Here is a 24,350-nt window from a genome sequence, read left to right as displayed (position 1 = left end):
TACCTTCTAGCATTCATATCTCTGTCCCTTCACAGAGTCACACAGAACATCTACAGTGCAATATGGATAATAGTCTAAAGCATCATTACAAAAGATGTTTCTCACACAAGAGGTACACAGATATGCACTGTTTTTCTTTATTTCTTTAGGTCTCTAGTTTTCTAAGGCCATATTTTTCATTTTTCACGTTAGCTGGCCATCAAGTTACTTCATATTTTCCAGCCCATGTTCACGTCTAAGATCTAGAGTCAGACTTCAAAGCCAGCCACCTGAACAAAGGAAAAAGGGATGAAATTGATGAACTGGTTTGTTCTAAAAAATGTCTATAGCAGCCAATGAGCAAGTATAAGAAGTAAATATATCTAATTAGAATTATTTATAAAGAGTGTGAGATCATTTTCTGTTAGAACCTCAATGCAACTCAAAGCCTGGTTAAGTCCTGCACACCAGCCAGCTTTAAGGGGGGCACTTGCTTTTTTTTCAAAGTAGGATAAGTGGTTTCCAGGCAGAAGAAGGAACCTGAGGTTACTCTTCCTGTATATTATTTTCTTTTAATATATTTCTCATTTAAAAAATTTTATTTCTTTGTCTCATTCTATTTTTTCAACTCCTCTCTATGTTCTTTGTTTCTTAATACTATAATTGCTGCCCTTAGCCTATTGTGGCAAAATACATTACTAAATCCTAAATAGTTTGTTTGAAATAGGTCAAGATTGATAAACATGTTTATAGGAATACATTTCTTTGTTAGAGCTATATCCTAGAGCTGTGCTTGTGAACCTTTTCATCACCGAGTGCCAAAACCAGAATGCACATGCGCCGGAAACCAGAAGAGCAGCTGCCCGGTGCTCATGCGCGTGCCAGCCAGCTGCTCTTTTAGGTTACAGTATGTTCATGCATGCCAGTTGGTCTTTGCATGCACATGCGTGCACCAGAACCCGGAAGAGCAGCTAGCAATGGTGTGCATTCCCAGAGAGAGGGCTTTGTATGCTATCTCTGGCACACATGCCATAGGTTCGCCATCACAGTCTTAGAGTCATCAAGGAGCTCCAGAGGCAAAGATAATACTCCTCTAATTTTTCACACAATCATCATTCATGAAGTATCCTGAGCTGAAAGCAATAATTGGTCCAAAGTCCAGTGAGTTTCTACGCTCAAGTTCACTTGAACTTAGATGAAAGAACCCCAACTGATTTAAACAAAGAAACAAAAGAGAGTAGAAAGAATAGTTTTCAAACCATTTCTTTTATTTATCTATTGTTCTTTTAAAGTAAAGAACAATAAACTCTTGTGGTCATTTTTAGTAGTTATTCATTCATTAGTATCCCAAATGCACCTGCAGCAAAAGAACCATTCAAGGAAAGAATTATGGCTCTGAGAGAAAGCATTGAACAGTTATATAACTTAATTAAACCTACATAAACATTAAAACTGATGAACAAGCAGTCTGCCTCAGTTCATCATTAATCAGGTCTTGGATTAGGGAATTAGTTTCATAGTATCTCATCTAAAGCAATCAAGACACGTGTATTTTGCCTGTATAGTCATATATATCATCCAGGTTCCATAATGATACTTCAGGTTGGATTCTAAAAGGTGCCTTCTCAGGTGCCTCCAGCAGCTGGTGCCAATGGCCAGGAAAGATGCAGCTGCTTTAAAGAGTGCAACCAGTTTCCATCCCAGTCACACACAACAGGAAAGCACATTTTTATAATAGGTGCTTTCACTTTTCTGAAACACTATATAACCATAGTCACTATTATTCTTCAGCCCAAATTGTCCTCCCCTAACAACCAGCATGTATGTTAGTCACAATTCCTCAAAGCCTCCCATTACTTTCTTAGAATCAATTTAGCTCTGTTATTTATTTTTCAGAGACACTTTTGCTCATTATTCCAAGCCCTTAAAACATATAGATCTATATGAAATTCTAATCTTCCCTTCAATGTTAGTCTTAGTAACAGCCACGGTGGCACAGTGGATAGAATGCAGTATTACAGACTACTTCTGCTGCAGTGGTGGGTTTCAAATTTTTTTAGAACCTCTTCTATAGGTGTGGCCTGCTTTGTGGGAGTGGATTGCTGGCCATGTGACGGGTGGGAGTGGCTTGCCAGCCATGTGACTGGGTGGACGTGGCCAACTTGTAAAATGTGGTGAAACTCACTTAACAACGCTCTTGCTTAGCAACCAAAATGTTAGCTCAGAAACTCTGGCATTTGAAGCATGCAAGTCTTAAAGCTGTCAAGTTATAAGACCCTTGCACCCCTAACCCTTTAGGAAAAAAACCCAGGGTTGTTCAAACTTGACAGCTTTAAGACTTGTGGACTTCAACTCCCAGAATTCCTCCTCTCGCTCTTCATCTTGATGATGTGCGGATGTGCGGGGGAGAGCTGGAACTGGTTCTAATCAGCACTGTAGATTTGTGGAACCTCTTCTATAGAAGAGGTTAGAACTGGCAGGAACCCACCCCTGTTCTGCTGAACACCGGCTGCCAGCAGTTTGGCACTTCGGGACTCACCGGCTCAAGGTTGACACAGCGTTCTATCCTTCCAAGGTCAGTAAAATGAGGACCTAGATTGTTGGGGGCAATATGCTGACTTTGTAAACCACTTAGAGAGGGCTGTAAAGCACTGTGAAGTTGTATACAAGTTTTAGTGCTATTGATATTACTAGTAGCTGTTTTGCTCTTTCACATATTTGAGGTTACTTTTTTTGGTTGATTGTTTTCTGAGTGGAATTGTCAGGTTTCTGTTTAATCCATGAACCACAATCTGAAACTATAAAGAATTTTTATGACATTATTGTGCTAGCTAGACAAAAGTCGAATTTCAACTATACAAAAATTGGATTTCAACTATACGTTTTCTTCAATGCAATGAATAAAAAGAGAATTAAAAAGAATGCATACATTATTCTTTTCTCCCAATGTACGAAGTCCTCGATGGTTTTTTGTTGTTGTTGTTTTTGCAAATAATCAGCTGTAGCAAAAATAAGCAATGGGAGGGAGGGCGCTACTTCAATCCTTTTTGGAATAGGTCAGTCAAAGCTGGAACATGTTTTAGAACAGTGTTCCCCAAAACATTGGCCCTAGTAGTGAGGAGAGATAGGGGATGCATGCTCTGTAGATGTTGTGCTCATGGAATGTTAGTGCCTATGGACAGGACTTTTACAGGCGAAGTTCTACTGTACTAGTTGTTGGTTATCAATTCAGGAAGAATCAGAAGGCTTCAGGTTGCTCTGGTATTCATTTCATTTGTTGGATGATGTAATGACACATGTGATATTACTTCCTCCTTTATATCCCCCTGCTTGCCCAAGCTGGAAAGTAATAAAATACTTTCTTTTCAATGTTTTATCACAGAACCACGTAGACCAGTGGTTCTCAACCTTTTCTTCACCTTCTTTAAATACCTTTTGTGGACCATTGCCCCAGACCCCATCTCTTAACTCAATCATAACATTTTTTTCAAGCCTTTGCAGACCCCCTATGATAACATCACGCCCCCCCAGGGGCCCACGGACCATATGTTGAGAATCACTGACATAGACAATGGGCCATACAAGATTTAAGTTATTTGCAGTCTGAAGTTGACATACACTCCAGATAGTTTTTCTGATTCTTTGCAGGCAGGCCAACAGAAAAAAGAAATTAACCAAAGGTGGATTTTGATGGCAGCAGACATAATATGCATAAATCTTTTCACAAGTGACAGCTCAACTGTATTTTTTCAAATGTCAAACAGATGAAGCAATAGACAAGTATGTCCAGGATAGTATCTTTAGGCAAAGGAGATAGATAAAAAGAACTTCAAAGCAGCCAAAGTGTATATTGTGAATACTGTGAAGGAGGTATGAATGGGAGAATAAAAGTTGGAAAAAAGAAAACGTACAGAGAAGGTCAAGTCATACAGTAAAGAAGAAATGTACAGGTTAATAGGGAGAAGGAACAATAATTAATCACTGAAAAGCAAGAAAACTGATGACTACCAGCCATTACATCCTTGCAGTAATGTTACAGATTATACCTGGCCCACAGGAATGGAAGCAGAGATTGATTTCAAGTCAAATAAACTGTCCAAGAAGAAAAGCAAGCATTAGCTAATTATGTAAAAGACAGCCAAGGATTGATGCAAATTAAAATCTGGAACTTAATGTACAGGGAACGAAACATGTATACTGAAATAATATAGTAAAAAGAAGAACGGAAGGCTGACAAGGTTTGCATGGTCAATTTCTACAAAAGATCAAAGTAAAAGTGGATAAAGAAAAAAACCTGTCAATGGCTTACAACTGGAATATTAAATAAAGAAAACCAAAGAATTTGGCTGCTTAAAGAAAGTTATTCAATTGAAGTCAGAACTAAAAAAAAATCATGAACTGATTAAAAAAGCAAACTGTACAAAGAGGCAGAAGAAATGGTAGATCACACACTCATGCAAGTATATTGGACCAACAGCTATCAACAGTAACATAAAAGTCATCAAAATGATTCACTGGAATATTTGTAAAAATTATAATGTGCCAGTAATGAGAAACTGGTGGGAATGTATAATTGAAAAAGTAGTTGAAAAAGAACATATTCAAATATTGTTGGATTTCTTGATACAAATTAAAAAAATGTCTTGGCACATAAACATCATATTAAACTGATGAAAAGAAGAAAGTGTGGATATTTGATGTGGCAATGCTAGCAGATAGCAGAATAGAAGTCAAAGAACCGGAGAAGACCACAGAGTTACCCTGTGGAGATATGGGTAATGAATGAATGAATGAATGAATGAATGAATGAATGAATAATAAATAAATAAATAAATAACAATGCATCAAGATCTGAAACTCAAAAGTGAAAGATTATGACATAAACCAGTATTTATTGGCACACTGGGTGCCCTATCAAAAAGCCTTTGGCAATGTTTATTATATCAGCAACATTGACAAAATTTCCAACTGTCCTTCACAGAAGACCATACTGTTTGGATTTGCAGATAGTTCAGTGATACATTGCAATATCCTAGGTTCTTGGGAAGAATTCAATGCAAATGGAGGCTAACGCCAGCTGAAGAATTGGCAGCTATGACTTCACATTGTTTTCTACATAATAATACTTACCAAGGAACATAAATGGTTACAAATACACCAGATAGCTGAAGAAGAAACAAGGGCATTGGAAGAATATCTGAAGGACGGTTAAAAAGATGCAATGAAATTAGTACACCATGAACGTTTGCTGCATATGGATGAGACCAAACTAGCCTATAAGAAAGACAAAATGAAGAACAGAAATGAGACATAGCAAGGCAAAGTATGACATGGCTGATACATCCACAAAAAAGCAGGCAGAGTAAAAGACCAGAAGATCTGGGAATGGCTAAGAGTAGGAAAGTTGAAGAAAGAGACAGAGAGGCCAATTCTGGCTGCACAAGACCAAGCCTTAAGAACAAATGCAGACAAAGTTAGAATTGAGATGATAGTAACAATAAATGCTGCCTCTGCAAAGTAGCTAAAGAAACAGCATCTACTTAGCTGCTGCAAAAGATTCACACAAATTGATTACAAGCAACAGCATAACAAAGTAGCAACAATGGGTCATTGGAAGAACTGCAAGTACTGCTTACCTGCAAGAAAGAACTGGGGAGACCACAAAATAGACAAAGTAATAGAAAATGAAAGAGCTAAAGTGTTCTGGGACTTTAATATTCAAATGGGTAAGCACCTGCTATGTAACACCACAGACTTAACAACTGTCAACAAGAAAGCCAAAAAAGTCTGAATAATGTGACATGACAGTACCTGGAGACAGCAGAAGAGAAGAGAAAGTACTGGAGAAAAATAACAAAATACATAGACCTGCAAATAGAAGTAGAAATACTGCAGGGAAAGAAACGAAAGATAGTACCAATAGTGTTAAGTACTTTGGGCGTAATCCCAAAACATCTGGAGCACATTTGAACACCACGGGCATTGGTAAAAATCACCATCAGACAGCTCTACTTGGAACAGCATATCCCGAAGATACCTTTAACACACACATACACCCAAAAAAGCATCTATCTATCCCTATACCTGGGAAGGGCTTGATAGGTGGATAAAAATGCCAAGTCCATTCTAACTATCTGGCTGACTGTGCAATAAACTATAATAACAACAACAACAACAACAACAACAACAACAACAACCACTGCTGGTTTGTGCCATAGTCGTTGAATTTCGATTTTTAAGTCCTGGTATTTTGCGATTTTATTTTTATTTTAATTTTAGAAGGAACATGAAAAAATCGCAAAATACCAGGACTTAAAAATCGAAATTCAACGACTATGGCACAAACCAGCAGTGGTAATTCCAGTGGTAATTGGCACATTGGGTGCTATTCCAAAAGCACTGGAATTACATTTAAAACAGTTAAAAATTGACAAAATCACCATCAGTCAAATGCAAAAAGCTGCACTGCTTGGATCTGCACACATATTACGAAAATATGTTACGACGTCCTAGGCCCCTGGGTGGGGCCCGACTAGTAACCAATGCCAAATCCGGCGAGGCAACTGGCCGCTGTGATACAATTGTATAATAATAATAATAATAATAATAATAATAATAATAATAATAATAATAATAGTAATGAAACAATGGAGAACTGAGTTGGCAGTAGGGAATGAGATCTACGGAATAGTTAATATCAAGCGAGGAATTTTCCAGGGTGATTCACTTTCACCTCTTCTCTTCATCATCGCAATGATCCCACTATCAGTAATCTTAAAAAAAATGAAATTAGGCTACCAAACAGCCAAAGAAGCTGAAAAAATTTCACATTTACTATATATGGATGATTTGAAACTCTATGGAAAGTCAGAAATAGAAATCCAATCATTGACAAACACAGTCCGAGTATTCAGCACCGATATTTCAATGCAGTTTGGCATGGAAAAATGCGCCACTGTATCCATAAAAAGGGGCAAAATCACTGCATGTGAGGGAATTGAAATGCCCAATGGCCAATTAATTAAATGCAAAGCAAATGAAGCCTACAAATACTTAGGCATTCTGCAGTTGGATAACATCAAGCAAGGAGAAGTAAAAACTATTGTCAGGCGAGAGTACACCAACAGAGTTAGGAAAATTTTGAAATCTAAATTGAATGGTGGAAATACAATCAAGGCCATAAATACCTGGGCAATACCAGTTATAAGATACACAGCTGGTATAGTTAACTGGACACAAGCTGATTTGGACCTTTTGGACCGAAAAACCAGGAAACTAATGACAATGCACTACAGTTTACATCCACGTGGTGATACTGATAGATTGTACCTGCCCCGAAAATCAGGTGGCAGAGGATTATTACAAGTGAAGCAAACAGTTGAAGAAGAAAAACATGCACTGGCTGATTATTTAAAAGAAAGTCAAGAACATCTATTAATCGAAGTAAAGAACAAAAATCTACTGAAGGCCCAACAGACGAAACAAGAATACAGAAAAGATGTGATAAAATCAAGAATGGAGAGTTGGCAGAACAAAGCACTGCATGGCCAATTTCTGGAAAAAATAAAAGATAAAGTGGACAGTGAACAAACTTGGTTATGGCTAACAACAGGTACATTAAAGAAAGAAACAGAGTCACTAATCCTGGCTGCGCAAGAACAAGCTATCCGCACAAATGCCATTAAGGCCAAAATCGAAAAATCCTCTGATGATGCCAAATGCAGACTTTGCAAAGAAGCTGATGAAACTGTTGATCACATACTCAGCTGCTGTAAAAAAAATCGCGCAGACTGATTATAAATTGCGGCACAATTCAGTAGCACAAATGATCCATTGGAATTTGTGCAAAAATTATAATATTAAAACAGCAACAAACTGGTGGGAACATCAGCCTGAAAAAGTCACCGAAAATCAGATGGTCAAGATCTTGTGGGATTTCCGTATACAAACCGACAAAATACTGGCGCATAATACACCAGACATCACACTGGTTGAGAAAAATAAGGTCACAATCATAGACATCGCAATACCAGGTGATAGCAGGGTCGCCGAGAAGGAACATGAAAAAATCGCAAGATACCAGGACTTAAAAATTGAAATTCAACGACTATGGCACAAACCAGCAGTGGTAATTCCAGTGGTAATTGGCACACTGGGTGCTATTCCAAAAGCACTGGAATTACATTTAAAACAGTTAAAAATTGACAAAATCACCATCAGTCAAATGCAAAAAGCCGCACTGCTTGGATCTGCACGCATATTACGAAAATACGTTACGACGTCCTAGGCCCCTGGGTGGGGCCCGACTAGTAACCAATGCCAAATCCGGCGAAACAACTGGCCGCTGTGATACAATTGTACAACAACAACAACAACAACAACAACAACAATAATAATAATAATAATAATATAACAATAACAATAATAATTTTCATTAAATTTGTATTCTGCCTCTCAATAACTGTGGACAACTCAGAAGAAAAAAGAATATTACTATAAAAATCAATAAACCATAACAAAATAAATTCAAAGCTACAAAATCAGCCTTACCACGGCTGCTTCAGGCATTCCTAAAATGCCTGAGCAGATTGTTAGTAATGTGATTTATTATTGTCAATTGTACAGAACTACACTTTGGAAATTTTCTGCTTAAACTGCCCAAATAATTTGACCAAGCTGAGCTATTTAATGCCTGTGCACAAGGAAAAAGGCATCTGTCACTCCAGAAACTGGAGTCACAAAGCACATGCATTAAAAAGGGTGGTGGGAAGGATATACAAAAAGCATTTAAATAAAGACTAACCCTAAAAATTAAGTTAGACTTATGTGTCTCTCCACCAGAGGAATCTACTATTCGGTACTATTGCTGGATTCCTTGTGGGGAAAGCTTCTTTGTATGGAGATACCAAGAGAGTCGTAAAAGTGAAGCTGTACCGCCTTCCATAGGAACTCCGTATGATAGGAAAAACCGAATTAGGTGGTACAAATATTACTACCACCCTTCTGTTTTTAACAAGGCAGGACTATGAGACCATGTCACCGAACTGATTCGAGCGGAAAAGGAAAGAAGCAGCAGGCAGAAAAAGAATGTGTGTCAGAAGTGGAGGGGGGGAGGCGTGTGCGCGCATATGCCTCGGCAATTCTTTAGGTAAAGCACGCTGGCCAGCAGCAAGCAAGAACGGCGTGGTGGAGGGACTCAGTTGCGGTGGCAATGAGTGCACCTTCAGAAGACCAGGTGAAGGTCCGACCGACAGGGAGAAAATTTTTATCTATCGGATTGCTAATAGCCGACCAACGACTTGAACCATTCAGCAATAGGTAAACACTCCCGCACCGCTTGCTCCCAGCAGCGATTGCAATTTCAATTAAAGCAAACTCGAAGTAACTTGGTATGACCCGGCGCGCACTTGCCCGGCCAGCCGCTCGCGCCAAGAAGACCCGAGCGCTACCGCCTCGGAACAAGCCCAGCAAGCTCGGAGGGGCTCTTACCTCAAAGAGGGGCCCGATCTTGTTCCTTTCCAGGTAGGCTTGAATTCTGTTTTGCTGACGAGACGCCATCAGCTTGCTGAGGAACGAAGACTGGTGTTCGCGCGCTGCTTCTCCGGCGACTCCAGCTATCCTTTTGCCACACAGAACGAGTAGGTTGGGAACAGCAGGGCAGGGCGGGGACTGTAGGGAAAAGCCCCAGGTCCGACGAGCGGCACCGGTCCTGAACTACCTGGACACCCGGCCCCCTCTTAGAGCCGAGCTCGAGCCAGGGGGCAAGGAAGCCCTGCCACCTCTTCCTCCTCCGCGAAGGTTGGAGCCGGGGAAGGCGCGGGGTGGTGCGCAGCGAGGAGGACGCGGCGGGAAGAGCCGTGCGACGCCTATGCAGGCGGCCGGTTCCTTGGTTACAGGGCGCGCAGCCCCGGCTCCGCTTGAAGCCACCTCGCCAAGCTGCCGCCCTAGCGACAGCGCCTCTCGCAAAGCCAATAGCAACGGCACTGCTGCTCTTCTCGAGCGGAGCCAGGCGGGGGACCCGATTCTCTCTCTCGGACTGCGACGATACCCCGTGGTTCTCTTTCGGGTCGAGGGAAGCGGGCTGGAGGAAGCCTCGGGAGTGCACCGCAGTGGCCGAAGTCGTGGCCGCCTAAGCTGAAATGGGTGCCGAAGTGGCGGGTGAGCTAACGACTTGGCGGAGGCTGGAAACAGCGCCCGTTCCCGCCCAGCTACGTCGAATACACGGCCTCTCTCACGTGGTTTGTAATTCTTTCCATTATTTCTTTTCGGCTCGCGCCCCGCTGCTGATCTATAGTTGGAGGCAACCGTGACAGAGGAAGGGGAGAATCACACTTTGAAATAGCAAGGGGGGCGTTATTGAGGGAAGGATGGAATCCGCTTAACCGCCTTTGGAGTTACATTTCTTGTTCCTTGGGTGCTAGTATCGGTCGTAAATACGCACTTCCCGTCCAAGTGGCAACTCAGAACTGTCCCATAACTGTTACTGTAGTGAAACCTTCGATTATTTGAGATTTAGCCACACTGACGTCTCTAGGTTTGCTTAGAAATAAGGATTGTATGCTCTTTTTTTTCCTATACAAGGATAAGCTTCGTTTATTTGAAAATTTATACGACTGTCCAGCCCAGACTTCCAGGAAATTAATACGCAAGTAACACAGAGGTTGAATAAGAAGAAAACAAGTAATTTATCAGCAGATTTCAAAAATCGTATTAAAAAATCCTTATATCCTATACAGTATATCAAAACCGACGCAAAATAAATACTGTAAAGCTAAGAGGTGGATTGTTTGATCTTGAGTCTTGGACAAACTCTGCAGTCATTATTTGTACAACCATTAATATATTGTGTAAACCAGATTTTTTTTAAAAAAAAATTTGTTGGACAAGCTGTAATGGCCTGGTTTGAATATGATACTTAAGTTATGATGGATTCTCCAAAGCTAATAATGAAGCTACATTTTGGTTCAGTATGGTGAGTATCACTGGCTTGGTTTACATCTTGAGGTAAGCCATAACATGGTCCATTCAGTTTTAGTTTAATATGTTGTGGGAATCTAGCCATTAAAATATATAAAAGCACATTTTATGGCTTAGTGTTTCTTTAACAAAATATAGTTAAAGAAACCACAAACTTAGCACAATGTGAGATCAATTACTTGTACTTTGCCCTGTGGTGGTGAAAATGTTTACTTTTAGTCTGTAGGGAAAATAATGGATCTGTTCTGCTGTAGGTGTTTGGAAGCTGTTATTTATACATCCATTTACTGGGACATACAAGCTGTGTGATTCCTATATTTTGTTCTTCATGAATTCCAACTCTGTGGGGGAAATGGGTATTGTGATATAATTATCTTTTCTTTTTACCATTTTCTTTTTTTCTCCAAAATGTTTCATATTGTAGTGCAGAGTGACAATATCCAAAAGCGTTATCATTTGTTTAACAGTCATATAAATTGTTTTTGTCAATTAGGTGAAAGCAGGAGTCCCCAAACACTTTGGGATTGATAGATATATGAAATGTTGAAAATGTATTATGGGCTCTTTGGATAAATGTTCCCTTATTTACAGTACAATTGCCCCAAGGGATATATAGCCAGTTAGAAAATGCTAGAGCTATGCACAGCATTGATTCCTCAGAGCACTGACACAGACTCAACCTTTGGAAGGCTTAGCAAAGCTATTTTGATTGGTTTCCCAGATTGATTTTTATGAGAAGCCACAACAGCTTCCTCCAGTGAGAATGCCAGTAAACTGAAGTGACTGCATGGATTCACTGCAAAAACAATCAAGAACGGCCTTTGAAACCACCTCACTAAACTTTTGGAAGGCTCAGTAGCTTCAGTGTTTCAAAGACTTTTAATACCAATTCATTTTGTAAAGTGTCCCTTCAAATGTTGTGCACAGCTAGGGACTGCTTTGCCAGAATACTTCTGCCCTTGGATTCTTCCATGGGTATTCCAAAATGATAGTTACTGACTTTTCTATGATAAACACGTAATATATTTTAGGGAAAAATAACTCAAAGGTTTGAGGCTTGGCCACTGGTAGTTCATTTTTGTTAGATAGTTCTTACAGGTGGCGCAGTAGTTAGGGTGCAGTACTGCAGGCCACTTCAGCTGACTGTTATCTGCAGTTCAGCGGTTCTAATCTCACCAGCTCAAGGTTGACTCAGCCTTCCATCCTTCCGAGGTGGGTGAAATGAGGACCCAGACTGTGGGGGCAATATGCTGACTCTGTAAACCGCTTAGAGAGGGCTGAAAGCCCCATGAAGCGGTGTATAAGTCTAACTGCTATTGCTATTGCTATTACGAGAGCCACAATGGTTCAGAGTTTGAGACCTAAGTGTTGCACAACAGAGTGAGCTCCCGTTCCTGCTCCAATTCCTGCCCACCTAGTAATATGTGAATGCGAGAAGATTAATAGGTACCACTTTGGTGGGAAAATAACAGCATTGTTTTTCTTTCATGTTTGGTCATGCTGGCCACATGACCATAGAAAATGTCTTCAGACAATGCTGGCTCCCTTGGCCAAGAAATGGAGACGAGCATCACGCCCTAGAGCCAGACATGACTGGCAGGGGGAAAATATTCACCTTCACCTTTATTTCTTCTATGGTGAACTAGGTCTTTGGGAGGAAATCAAACACAAGTATGTGTGCAAATTAGTTCATTAGAGAAGATATAATGGCTGCAGCACGTATGTGTCATATATGTGACATGTGTCGTGTTGTCAATCTGACACACGATTGCTATCAGCGGATACCAATGAAGTCAAAATTTAAGGATATTAAAGTGTCATTAATTAGATTCCCCAAATTTGAAATTTGTCTGTTTAGGAAGAACTTTGTATATAGCATGCAGACTGCAAAAAAAAAGATGATTATATATACTTGGAAGGATACATACATGGCTGACTGAATTGGCTTATTGAAAGTTATAAACTCTCAGCCACTGGAACAGCTATATATTAGCTGACAGGTAAGAATAGATAATATAATTCCTTGTGACCTAGGTTTTACTTGTCAATTAAAAATAGATTATACTATAATAGTTTTACTATTGTAAAAAATGAGAGATATACTGTGGCATTTTATTTATGACAGACCACTTAACAATTGTTCAAACAGACCACCCAAATTACTTACAACACTGTTTCAAAGTTATGATGGCTGTAGTAACCCTGCAGTCATTTGCCCATACAACTGACCAAGGGGATGCTGCAGTATCTCCATGCCTCTTTCTTCTTCCATCGGGACCCCACTTGCACCTGGGCTATATAGTTTTAAACTACAAAACATTTTGATTTGTGTCAGTCAGCACAAATTTACTAATATAAAAACGCTGTTTGTATTTCAATTGTAATAAAAAAAATACAGGTCAGTTGTGACTGGGTTTCATTTACAATTTCACCTATGTAAATCAGTTATATACATAATTATCTATGTTTTAATGTAGTGTATTGTGAGAACAATGTTCTTTTTAATAAGAAACCAGTGGATGAAGATAAATGCAACGAATAGTTTTATTTGAATGCATTACAGTGATCACTGGGCTTTTGGCCAATGGACTGTAAGAAAGCAAGTCCAAAATGAAACAACTCTACAAATAATATATGTTTGGCTTCTAATACCACAGAAAGATAAAAGGAATATTTCAAGTACAATTACACCAGAATGCTTTTGAAACATAAAATATTGAAATGACCATGTTATTTTTCACATTAATGAGTTCCTTTTAAATAATACCAACATGTACAGTAAATAGCATTTTTTAATTGTATCCACATCATTTCACGCCATACCATTCATACTTAGAAAAGAGAGCCATCTGGTCTGTTATCCATCTCCATTCTTGACTGTTATTTATCTGTCAAGGAGACCCCAGGTAGATAAAGAGCATCTGCTATAATTCAAACCCAACTCTTTGGTGAAAAAAAGTCCACATTCCTAAGCCACAGTCTACCAGGAAAAGATGGAAAGTCCACAGTAGTGGGTTATCCAAATATCTATAGTTGTTCTTACCAAGTCTAGGTGCTACATATCAGATACAAGATGGTTACTGCTAATGTAAGAGTCACATGACCCAAGCCAGTGCAGCAATATCACTGCTGGGCTGCTTGTGCTCCCACTGCTGCCGGTCCACTGCTGTCAGAATGCTATCATCTGTGAAAGAGAACTGCTCTTATGTGATCTTCTGTGGCCAATGGTGCTCTTGGTGCCACCTCCACTAACAAAAACATGCCACCAACTTCCTCTAGCATTGCCAACTTCATCACTGCACTGCCAACAGCTGACTGGCACACCAGAACGGTGGCCTAGATCCATAACTGCTGGTGTCTTTCCAGAGGGCTTCCTTGCCATCTCCAATGACTAGGAGACAATCAAGAGGTACCCGTCCTTCTCGGGTCACCCAAGGACCTCACAAGAGCCCCAATCAATGTTGGACTAATTAAAAAATGGTTATTTTTTCCTGTACCCATGTTTGTTTCGCTCTTGGAAAGCTTGGGGAACCCACATATCCATACCCTTTCAATTCTATTTACAAGCCTCTATCATCCTAATATTATCCAAAACAAAAACCACCCATAAAGAAGTTTTATTTTTATTTACCAATGTTATGAAATAAATTTTATACGTAATATTCTACTGAAGATATCAGAGAATCTATTAATATATATTGTAAATGTTTTTATATTCTATTTTTTTTTGCGAAAATACAGCAGTGTTCTAGATTTCTGTTTGAGTATTTTTTTAAAAAATATATTCTTCTGCATAACCTAACACTGCTAAAACAAAAAGGGGATTTTTTTTTACAAATGGCATAAGCATTACTTGATTTCTTACACTATATACATGCTACAGATTAAATAATATTGCTGTGATATTTTCAAATGAGGAAATCTGCACGAGTTATAGAAATACAGTCTACTATAATAGTAACAATATGGCCATAGCCAATAGCTAGGAAATGTGGATTAACGATAAAAATATTTCTAGGCACTTTAGAATATAAAAATTGTTCCATTGAACTGTAGGGCAGGTTTTTTTAAATCTGGTGGGAGACTAAAAGGCTGGATTTCAATTGCAGGAAAATACTTCTAACCTGAAAATGGCTTGTTCTATCACATCTGAGGAATGTGATTTTTCCAATGGCCATTGGAAATACATTAACATTTTAGAACAGGAGTCCTCAAATGCTGATACTGCAACTTCTAAAAGAATAAATGAATTATGCAACTCAATCTATCCAAATAACCTAGAACTAATCAGGACTAGGGTTGAATAAGAACAAAATATACCAATTAAAGATATGTAAAGTTTATCAGGCTTCCATGACTAAGGTTTACTCTACCATACTACCAGTAGATCATCCTTAGCTTTTCTTTTATCATCAAACCAAAACATTCCCATTTTGAAAGACTAGTAATCCAAATTAACAACACATTTCTAAAGAGATTCCAAAGGCTACAAATATAGTGCTACTTCCTGAACCAGAAGTTACTAATGTCAGGAGGGGAAATGCTGCTGCTGAATAGGGAGATATTTTTGACAGAAGGAAAGATCCCTTCTGTTGGCTTGTCCAGTGAAAGTGGAAACTAGGAAACTAACTTAAAGGACAACTCTCTTTTACATTTCAGGGTTTGATATATTCTGTTATCGAATTTAAATGCTGCAAATGTACACATTTAAATATCAACATAATTCAGATTTTTAAAGAAGCGTATATAAAGGATACTTAAAATTCAGTAAGTGAATCATGCCTCTGGATATTAAAAAGTAAAGGATTTGTTTTTGATCTCTAAGGTATCATTCAAACTCTTTAAGACGCGTCATTCTTGGATCTGGACCTCATTGTATTTGATTTTATAGTACATTCTGAGTAGGAATTCCCACTGCTATCCAACGTTTTCATATAAACTTTTTACTGCAACTTAGTATTTTTAATCTGGTATGCATTTGTATTTAATTCACTGTTTGCTAGTATGCCAATAAAGAATGTAATATAACTAATAGCTATAATGAAGCAAAGAGTTTTATGTAATGCATTCACTTTTGAATAGAAAATACTGCACTGCTTCCTTAGAGTGAAAGAATATTGTGACTGATTACTTGATTATATTGTTGCAGGACCAGCATTTGCATGTTGTGGTAATTTTCTTTTATTCAAAATGCACATATATATTAAAACTTTGCCATTTGCCTTCTTGTTATTCAAAAAAATGCAGGAATAGTAAGAAATATTAATTCTTACTTTCAAGTGCTTGGGAGGGCTTTTTGTTTTGTTGTTGATTGAGTTAAAAATCATTATAGGAAATCAGTGCGACAGCATGAACTAATAATGCAGAACTATATTGGCCTTTTGTCAGGTAAAAGCTCTGTATTATAACAGAAAGATTACAATTCCACTGGTTTTTTTTTCCTAATTAAAAACTGGTGCCCGACTACTTCACTGGGTAAATACTAGAATTCATGTTATTTGTATTTATTCCCTTCTATTCCTAATGGATATAACCTTAATAATACCAATAGCACTTACACTTATATACCATTTCGCAGTGCTTTACAGCCCTCTCTAAGCAGTTTACAGAATCAGCATAAGCAATTAATAGGGCTTAATATAAAATACCCAACAATTTCTACTGGATCAGACAGAGACTTGTTCATTTGTAATCCTTTACCTATTACTTGGGACTCATTGAAAATTCAGGGAAACTTTATTTATTTGGAAATACATACAATTGCACTTTCAATCTAGGCCCTTCTTGCCAGCAAAATCTGTTTTTATGAGATACAGGTATTTTTTGCAGCATTGTTACAATATCTATTGCATGAAACACTGTTAACACATTTAGAAAATTACAGCTTGAAACATACTGTAACACATTTAAAGAATTATCACAATGTGGCTTAATGTTAATTATGTGTAAATTCATATAAGTCAATAAAACCCAGACAACAGAAACAAAGGTAACCAATTTTTGATAGATTTCCCCCATTTTGTACAGTTTTTCATTTATGTAAAAATTATCTGGGAAAAAAATCCAGTTTTGTACTCATTGGATCTCAAGGTCTGCATGTGGAATGGGAATGCTAATTTCCCTTACTTCATGGGTTTTTAAAACAAAACCTGTTTTTTATATTTTGAGGTTAATCCTAATAGTCTAGAGAACTAAAGACTATTAGATTCTAGGTCAGCAACTGGATAAGCTAAACTGTTGTTAACATAGGGTACCCTAAAACAAACAAGTTACAAAAAGGGCTTAAGTCTTTTCTTTTTAATCACAGTAGATTCACACAACACTGTAAAGCTAACGCAAACTGTATATATGGTCCCTGCAAATCAAGTCTTGAGTATTGGGGGAAGAATGGAATATAAAATAAATACAAATGTGTTATTTTAAAAAAATATGTCTTAATTTTAAGACCTTAATAAAACATTCATTTTTCAGTTAGTTTGATGAAAGATAATTTTGAGTTAAAACAAATTTGTTAGCTGGATTTTTTTCCTTAGTCAATGTTTATGATTTCACAGAAACAACTGAGGTAGAAAAATGAGTAAGATTGAATATCTCATTTGAATTTTCTACAAACGCTCACCATGATCAAAACTTTGCTATTACAGGAAATATTCCTGTCAAAACCCATTGAACAACTTATGAATTAGAGCACTGAACATAATTTTGATTCATCAGTTCCATCTGTTGCTTCAGTCCTTCACCTCAATTGGAACAAATTGGATTTCTTACATTAAAATTTACTGTTGCCAAAGCAGGTAGTAGAGTTTCTATGACTAGTTGAGATATGCATTAGGAAAGCATTTCAATATAGAATCTCTCTTTCATCAGAGCATTAATTTAATAAATCATCCTATCGACGAAGATGTTACTTTTTTGAAATATTATAATACAGTGGTTTTTTCAATCTTTCTCTTTTGTTTCTCTTCATGTTCCTGCCCATACTTTGTTGAACAATTGGTATTGCTGAATTAAGCACTTAAAAACATCCCAAAGAATACATTCACAGAACATGCACAGTAAATCCAGATATTATTTTTCCCCAACAGAAGTCATTACTCTTTTATTTACATAGTCACGTTTAAGCAGAAAGGGTTCTGTATCCATACTCAAAAGACTATTATCCTTCTCTTTGTGGAAACTGGTATATTGATTAATCCTCCGATAAGAATCTTTACTCTTCTCCAACAGGTGGGGGTGGCTGACATAGTTTGTACAATCTGCCAATAGAAAGAACAATTATAATAGCTCCTATGACATGAAAAATGTTCAAATATTTTTAAGCACTATGTGCTTCTTTCCATTAACTATACATCGGTTGAGTCTGAAGCAAAATACAGATTGCAAACCAGAATAAAATTACTATTCTTAAAGCATGCATCATTAATTTAATTTTTGTAAGAAAATATTTTTGCACTGATATAGCTACAGTTATATTAGTTACTGTCTGGCTCTTAGTAAGAAGCACATCATTTGTCTTAACAAAAAGGAAATACGTATGTGTTTCAATTCCAAGTGCTGGTCTGTTGCAGGAGTTCTACAGCTTTCCCAATAGCCACCACTTCCACAGAGAGCAATTCAAATTTTCCCCCTTTCTTTAAGTTCCAGTCACGACAATAACAAATGATAAGCTAGACTAGTCTTTTCTATTTTGTTAATATTGTAATATCAAAATGTCACAATATATTTAAGTTTTAGAACAGTTCTAGGAAGAATATTGTAAGAAAAGGAGTGGCAGAATCTGGGGGCAGTCAAAAGAGGAATCAGCATAGAACTTTACGTAGCCCCAAAGGGACTAAGTCCATCCCTCCCCCCCTTGAATTCTATTAATCCTTATCTAGCACAAAATAGTGCTAGCAGTTATTGAGTAGTTTCCTATGCATAGGCATGATCAATAAATCAGTTTATTTGGAATTTCATGTGGGGTCCTGAACTTTTGCACCTGACCAATGTGGAAGATTACCCATGTATTCTTGGGATCATTGAAGCAAGTAATATCTATCATTTATTCATTTTTAAAAGACAATGTCTTAGAACCCACAAATAAAGGCAAATGTATGTGTTCTAGGATAATGTTGCAAAATTCAATCTGGCTCGGTCACCAGGATCAGAGGTTTGAATAAACATTTATTAAAAATAAATAAAATTCCCTCAGAACTTTAAAAAAAAGTACTCTAAAATTTTCCTGAAGATGAGGGTCAGTACGAATCCGAAAGCTTGGAAGACTAAACACCAGTGATCGACCCAATTGGATCTTATCAAACTATATGTTCTAAATTCAAGGTTGATTACGGGGAGCCTATTTATCTTAAAGGTTATCTCTCTGATTGACTGAGGCAAAATATGAATTTTGCTTTGGAAATGGGAAGTCTCCATATATGCAGTTAACTGAAAATAACTTTTTCTGTTTAATTTTTGTTAAACGTAAAACCTAGAATAAATTTCAGATGGGCTTCAGATGGACAGATTTTGTACCACAAAACCTTTTCAACAATGAAAAAGCAGTTAAATATAGGGAAATTGAATCAACTCTAGTCACTATAAATTTGCTTCAAATCCAAAGAATAAATGAAGCACATGAGTCTCTATATAAAAAGACACAGGTAAATGTCTGGTTCTTCCATGAAAATAATTTACTACAAAATAATTAGCATAAAAAGCATGCTTCCTCTGTTGCTCAGCAAGTAAAATAAATTTAAGATACATTAAGATGACTAAAAAATTCACTAAGCAAATATTTCAAAGGAAAACTTTGTTCCATTAAACATCATTATAATTAAGACACTAACTTATGTCTATACAAATACAAATTAATTATTTTCATAAAGTTATTACATTTAAATCTAGACAGAGAAAGGCAGTCTGTAGGCAAAGTTGATTATAATGATCTCTGTGGGACAAGAGTATAATTCAATCCTTAAGATTGTCCATTGAAGTTTTATATATGTTAATTCATCACTGCATGAAAATAAATCCTCAGCAATCTAAACCAATAATACTTTTTAAAAAATCAAACAATGCATTCTTGGACAATTTATTGGATCAAGATAAAGACATACCAATAAAATGTAGCACTAAAACCCTTTGCATGAAATATAAAATCAAAAACTTATGAAATAACTATAATTTTAAACTTATATTCTAAATAAGATATATGAAATGTCATACTATTAAATAAGATCCAAAGTCTACCCAATCCAGCATTGTGTTTGTCTGAGATTCAAGGACCTCATGGGGACCTTATCATTCTCCCTTTCAAGTTCTCATGCCACCAATATTCAGAGCATTCCCATAAACTTGATTATTGCCAAAGTCTTTTGATTAAAATGGATTGACCAGGTGCCTATTTCTAAATGTGTTAGGATATCAGAGTGCTGTAAAACCAAATATGTTGACTTGTTTACAAGTTTACAATGCTTGTAGACATTGGTCATAAGAGTTTTCTTTTCCTGGGTTATAGCCAAATCAATGTTCATTGCCTTGTCAGTAACAAGCGTGTTGTCCTTCTCTGATTAATACCAAAGCACAAAGAAGAACAAAATAACTGATGCTGCTGGCGTGTGCACTAGTGTCAGTATCAGGTCTCCAAATAGACTTCACTGACTGCCTCATGCAATGACTATTTTAGAGTTACAACAATGCTTAAAAAAAACTGACAAAAGCACATATTTATGACCTTTACAGCATCTTTCTCTTTCTCAGTCATTAAAGTCAGCACATGTTTTTGTGCCTGTACTGTTTTTTCCCTCCTTTTCTCCCCTTGCAGTGAATAGATTGGAAAGGAAGGAGTTTTATGAGAATAAGCAGGCATCCAATGGAGAACACTCTGGCTATTTGCCTAGCATGATCACAGTTTCCAGCCCTGAGTGGTAGACAAACAGCTAGACTCAGCACATTTCTTTTGATGCATTTCCCATTGTGTGCCTGCTTACTCTCTTATAATCCCTTCCTCTCCAATTAATATAAGTATTACTTTCTTTCTTGTTAATTAACCCAGTACTGGGATAAACATTCCATTGGGGGAGGGTGTGGGAAGAAAGTAAACCTGAAGCAAAATCGTAAGCACAGTCACAGTCATGTGATTTTCCACTTAAGTGACCTACTTGCTAGTTCCAATTATGGTTGCTAAACGAGGACAACATTTGTGTCAGGCCCTTTAAGTCCCGCCATTATAGTGGAAATTAATAAAAGCCAGACATCCTCTTAAAATTCACACAATTCAGCCCCAGGCAACACAGCAAAATTTGGCAGCTTCAGCTTGTAATTCTCATTATTTGCAAACATGTTTTGTGGGATAGCAATTTTATTTTTGGGACTTGCAATAGTGTCACAGGACTAGTAGGAAGCTCATGTTGATCCCCAATTAGATCTGTCACCATCTGAAACGAACCTCAGCAAGATAATTCTTTAGCATTTGATCAGAGAATAATTGTAGATACTGTGTCCTCCCGTCCCCCAATGCATCAACATGTTATTCTGGTATTTATATATGTCCAATGGCATCTCATAATAGCAAGTAGAGAGGGATGCAAAGAAGAGTCTTCTACTGCTTTTCCCAGTTCTGCCACTAATTAAATGGAAGGATTGACTGAATTTTGGGAAGATGACATAACCAACACTTAGCATTTTTTTTCTACTTTAGAAATTTATCTAAATCACAGAAATATTTGGGGGCTTTAAAATACAGCTTTAATATGAGTGATTCTTTCAAAGCTTCACTGGCATCTCTTCAGGATGTAGCTAAGCACCATTCTGTGTTGTGAGAAATATGTAATATTTGTCTTATCTTTGGTATCGAGAGTTCTTCATGTACTAGTTTTAATGAACCCTTTGTAAAAAAAAAAATCAGAAGACAAATTGACACCTTTCTCTAGTATTACATTTTTTAAACTTGATGGTGTTCCTGCTGAGAAACCAATTGCTAAGTAAAAAATAATTACATTAAAAACTGAGTCTAAAAAGGGAAAAATAATCTGTGTTTAAACATTATTTCAAATCCAGGAAATATACCTGAAAAAAAATTGTTAAATTATTTCAGGAAAAAAAATAGTTTGAAATGTTAAGTTACCTTGGAGCAGATGGTGGTGTTCGGTCCCTAACTCCTAAATTCTTTGCAGTATTTTGAACTCTTGCTCCCTGTAAAAATGAAAAAAAACTGTGCTTCCCATACAGTTTTTTAAGCATTTGCTATTTGTAATTACCAAACTAATCTTCAAAAAGGAAAAAATGAAGAATATATAATTAATTATTTTTTTGTATATCAGAAATATATGCATAAAAATGCTAGTGTTGTATTCCTGCCCAAACTCTTAGTGTCTCTTTAAAGAAATCTCATCTTTTCCAGGGCTTGTATAGTAGCTCCACAATTTCAAGAAAATATGCATTTGAGTTAATGAGAGTCAACACTGTACTCATGCCATTCCAAAATACCTTGTTGCACACTGTTCTTACTTCTCTAATTCAAACATGTAATTTTCTGTTATTCAACCTATCAGTTCTTTAAGGAAACATTGATAGGTACAGCATGCATTCAACTCCAGAGCAATTTCTTAGTTTTCAATCCAAGTACTACATATTTTTAATGACATACTTGATGTTAGATATTTACTCTAACTACAGTGGTTTCCACCAACATCCTCTGTTCCAGCGGGAACAGAGGTTTAATCCTATTGGTCGAAGGGTCTGACAGCTCCATATAAAAGGGCTGCTGTCAGACTCAACCTTCACTGGATTGTTCTCACTTGTTGGATTAAATAAAGAGCTGTTGTTACCGTTAAGCCTGTGTGTGCCTATCCATTACCCAATCTAACACTTGACAAATGTGGGCTGGACATATTGCTAATTCAATGAACACATTGCTGGCTTGAAAATCATGTTAAAATAGCACTAATCAATGGTTCTTCATTAAACTGAAATGAAGCCACAGGATTCAGTACTGAGTGCTGGAAGGTTCCATATTTTATTAATAACCTGTACTAACAAGTAGAAGAAATGTAGAACAAATCTGAAGATAATGCAAAATTACTGAGATAGCTTATTTGTTTGTTTGTTTGTTTGTTTTCTATAGCCGCCCATCTCAGAAAAAGATTCTTGGCAGCTCACAATTCAGCAACATATATTACAATTAAAATCTTTAAAACATTTTAAAACAATAAAAACAGTAAAACCATTAAAACACTGAAAATCATCAAAATATCTAATTTGAATATCTTAAGAAGATTAACATAGAATTTTTAAATGATCTAGCTAGGTCAGAGAAATGAATTGAGTGTAAAGAAAAAAAATTAACTGAAAATTGCAGGTTGTTACAGACATAGGATATGGGATCCTTGGCTTGGAAATGGCACTTAAAAGAAAGATGCTAGTATAATAATTGATTTAAAACTGAATATGAGCCATGCGGTTGCAAAAAAAAAAGCCAAATGCAATTTTAGGCAGAGAATAATTTCCAAACCAGGAATTGTAGGCTCAGGGAAATTGCAAGAGATCAGAGAAAGTCAATGAGCTCAAGCTGATGGCTAGAACTGTGGTCCTATGAAGATAAATACATTAAAAGAATTGTATCTATTTAAGTTATGTATATATAACCTTGAAAAAAGGCCACTAAAAAGAGGTATAACTTACTTGCTTGCGCATCACATCTGTAGCTTGGAGGATATAGCGAGGAGGTAGACCATGACTCCGAGCAAGAATTATTGCTTGCTCTAAAGTGATGCTCAGAGTGCAACTAAACCGAAATCAGAGAAATCAATTAAAGTATTTATTTTATATATTAAACAAATTTATAACTCACACATAGGTGGCCCCAACTGGCTTACAAACACATACAGTGTTGATATTTTTAATGATATATATAATGTGAATGCATTAATCATGTCAGACAAGAATTAAGATGGCATTATAATTTGCTGTAAACTTCTGTTGCAACATTTTAATTTTCAATTTCAATTATTAACTAAGAAAGTTAGCTTGATAATGTGTCCCAAAAAGAGACCAAGTTTATTTTTATGTCTGATAACAAATCTAAACATACTCCACATAACACTGCAAGACTTAAAAGGAACTTAAAAGAACTATATATTACAGTGAAATACTGTGGTACAAGAACTCTTTTTTGCTTTGATACAATATTAGAGATTGCTCAAATTTCTGCATTTTTACTCTACTACTTTTTCAGCTGTTGGATATTAAATATTTAATTCTCTTCTCTGAAATTATATATATAGAGACCCAAACCAGACATTAATATCCCAGTCATCTGGAGCTAGTCAAGATTATGTCAAAATTATAAAACATGCCTAACAGTCAAGATGAATTCTTCCCCTTCATACTTATGTCACAAAATACCACACAAGTAT

The 24,350-nt window shown here is 36.9% G+C and overlaps 2 protein-coding genes across 2 annotated transcripts in view; both read right to left on the bottom strand.

Annotated features, from left to right (window-relative positions):
• Window positions 1–9,537, bottom strand: part of C8H8orf34 (chromosome 8 C8orf34 homolog) — an 83,851-nt gene extending 74,314 nt beyond the window's left edge. The window contains exon 1 of the mRNA XM_032222273.1: window positions 9,469–9,537. Within this exon, the coding sequence (XP_032078164.1) occupies window positions 9,469–9,537 (69 nt within the window). The remainder of the gene's footprint in view (window positions 1–9,468) is intronic.
• A 3,949-nt stretch (window positions 9,538–13,486) lies between these two features.
• Window positions 13,487–24,350, bottom strand: part of PREX2 (phosphatidylinositol-3,4,5-trisphosphate dependent Rac exchange factor 2) — a 138,206-nt gene continuing 127,342 nt past the window's right edge. The window contains exons 38-40 of the mRNA XM_032222719.1: window positions 23,617–23,719; window positions 22,061–22,128; window positions 13,487–18,212 (exon numbers count right to left, since the gene is read on the bottom strand). Coding sequence (XP_032078610.1) covers window positions 18,167–18,212; window positions 22,061–22,128; window positions 23,617–23,719 — 217 coding nt within the window. The 3' untranslated portion in view covers window positions 13,487–18,166. The remainder of the gene's footprint in view (window positions 18,213–22,060; window positions 22,129–23,616; window positions 23,720–24,350) is intronic.

This window comes from Thamnophis elegans, chromosome 8 (genome assembly GCF_009769535.1).
Source record: "Thamnophis elegans isolate rThaEle1 chromosome 8, rThaEle1.pri, whole genome shotgun sequence".
NCBI lineage: Eukaryota > Metazoa > Chordata > Lepidosauria > Squamata > Colubridae > Thamnophis > Thamnophis elegans.
The sequence above is the reverse complement of the archived record's forward strand: the minus strand, read 5'-3'. Positions and strand labels throughout refer to the sequence as shown.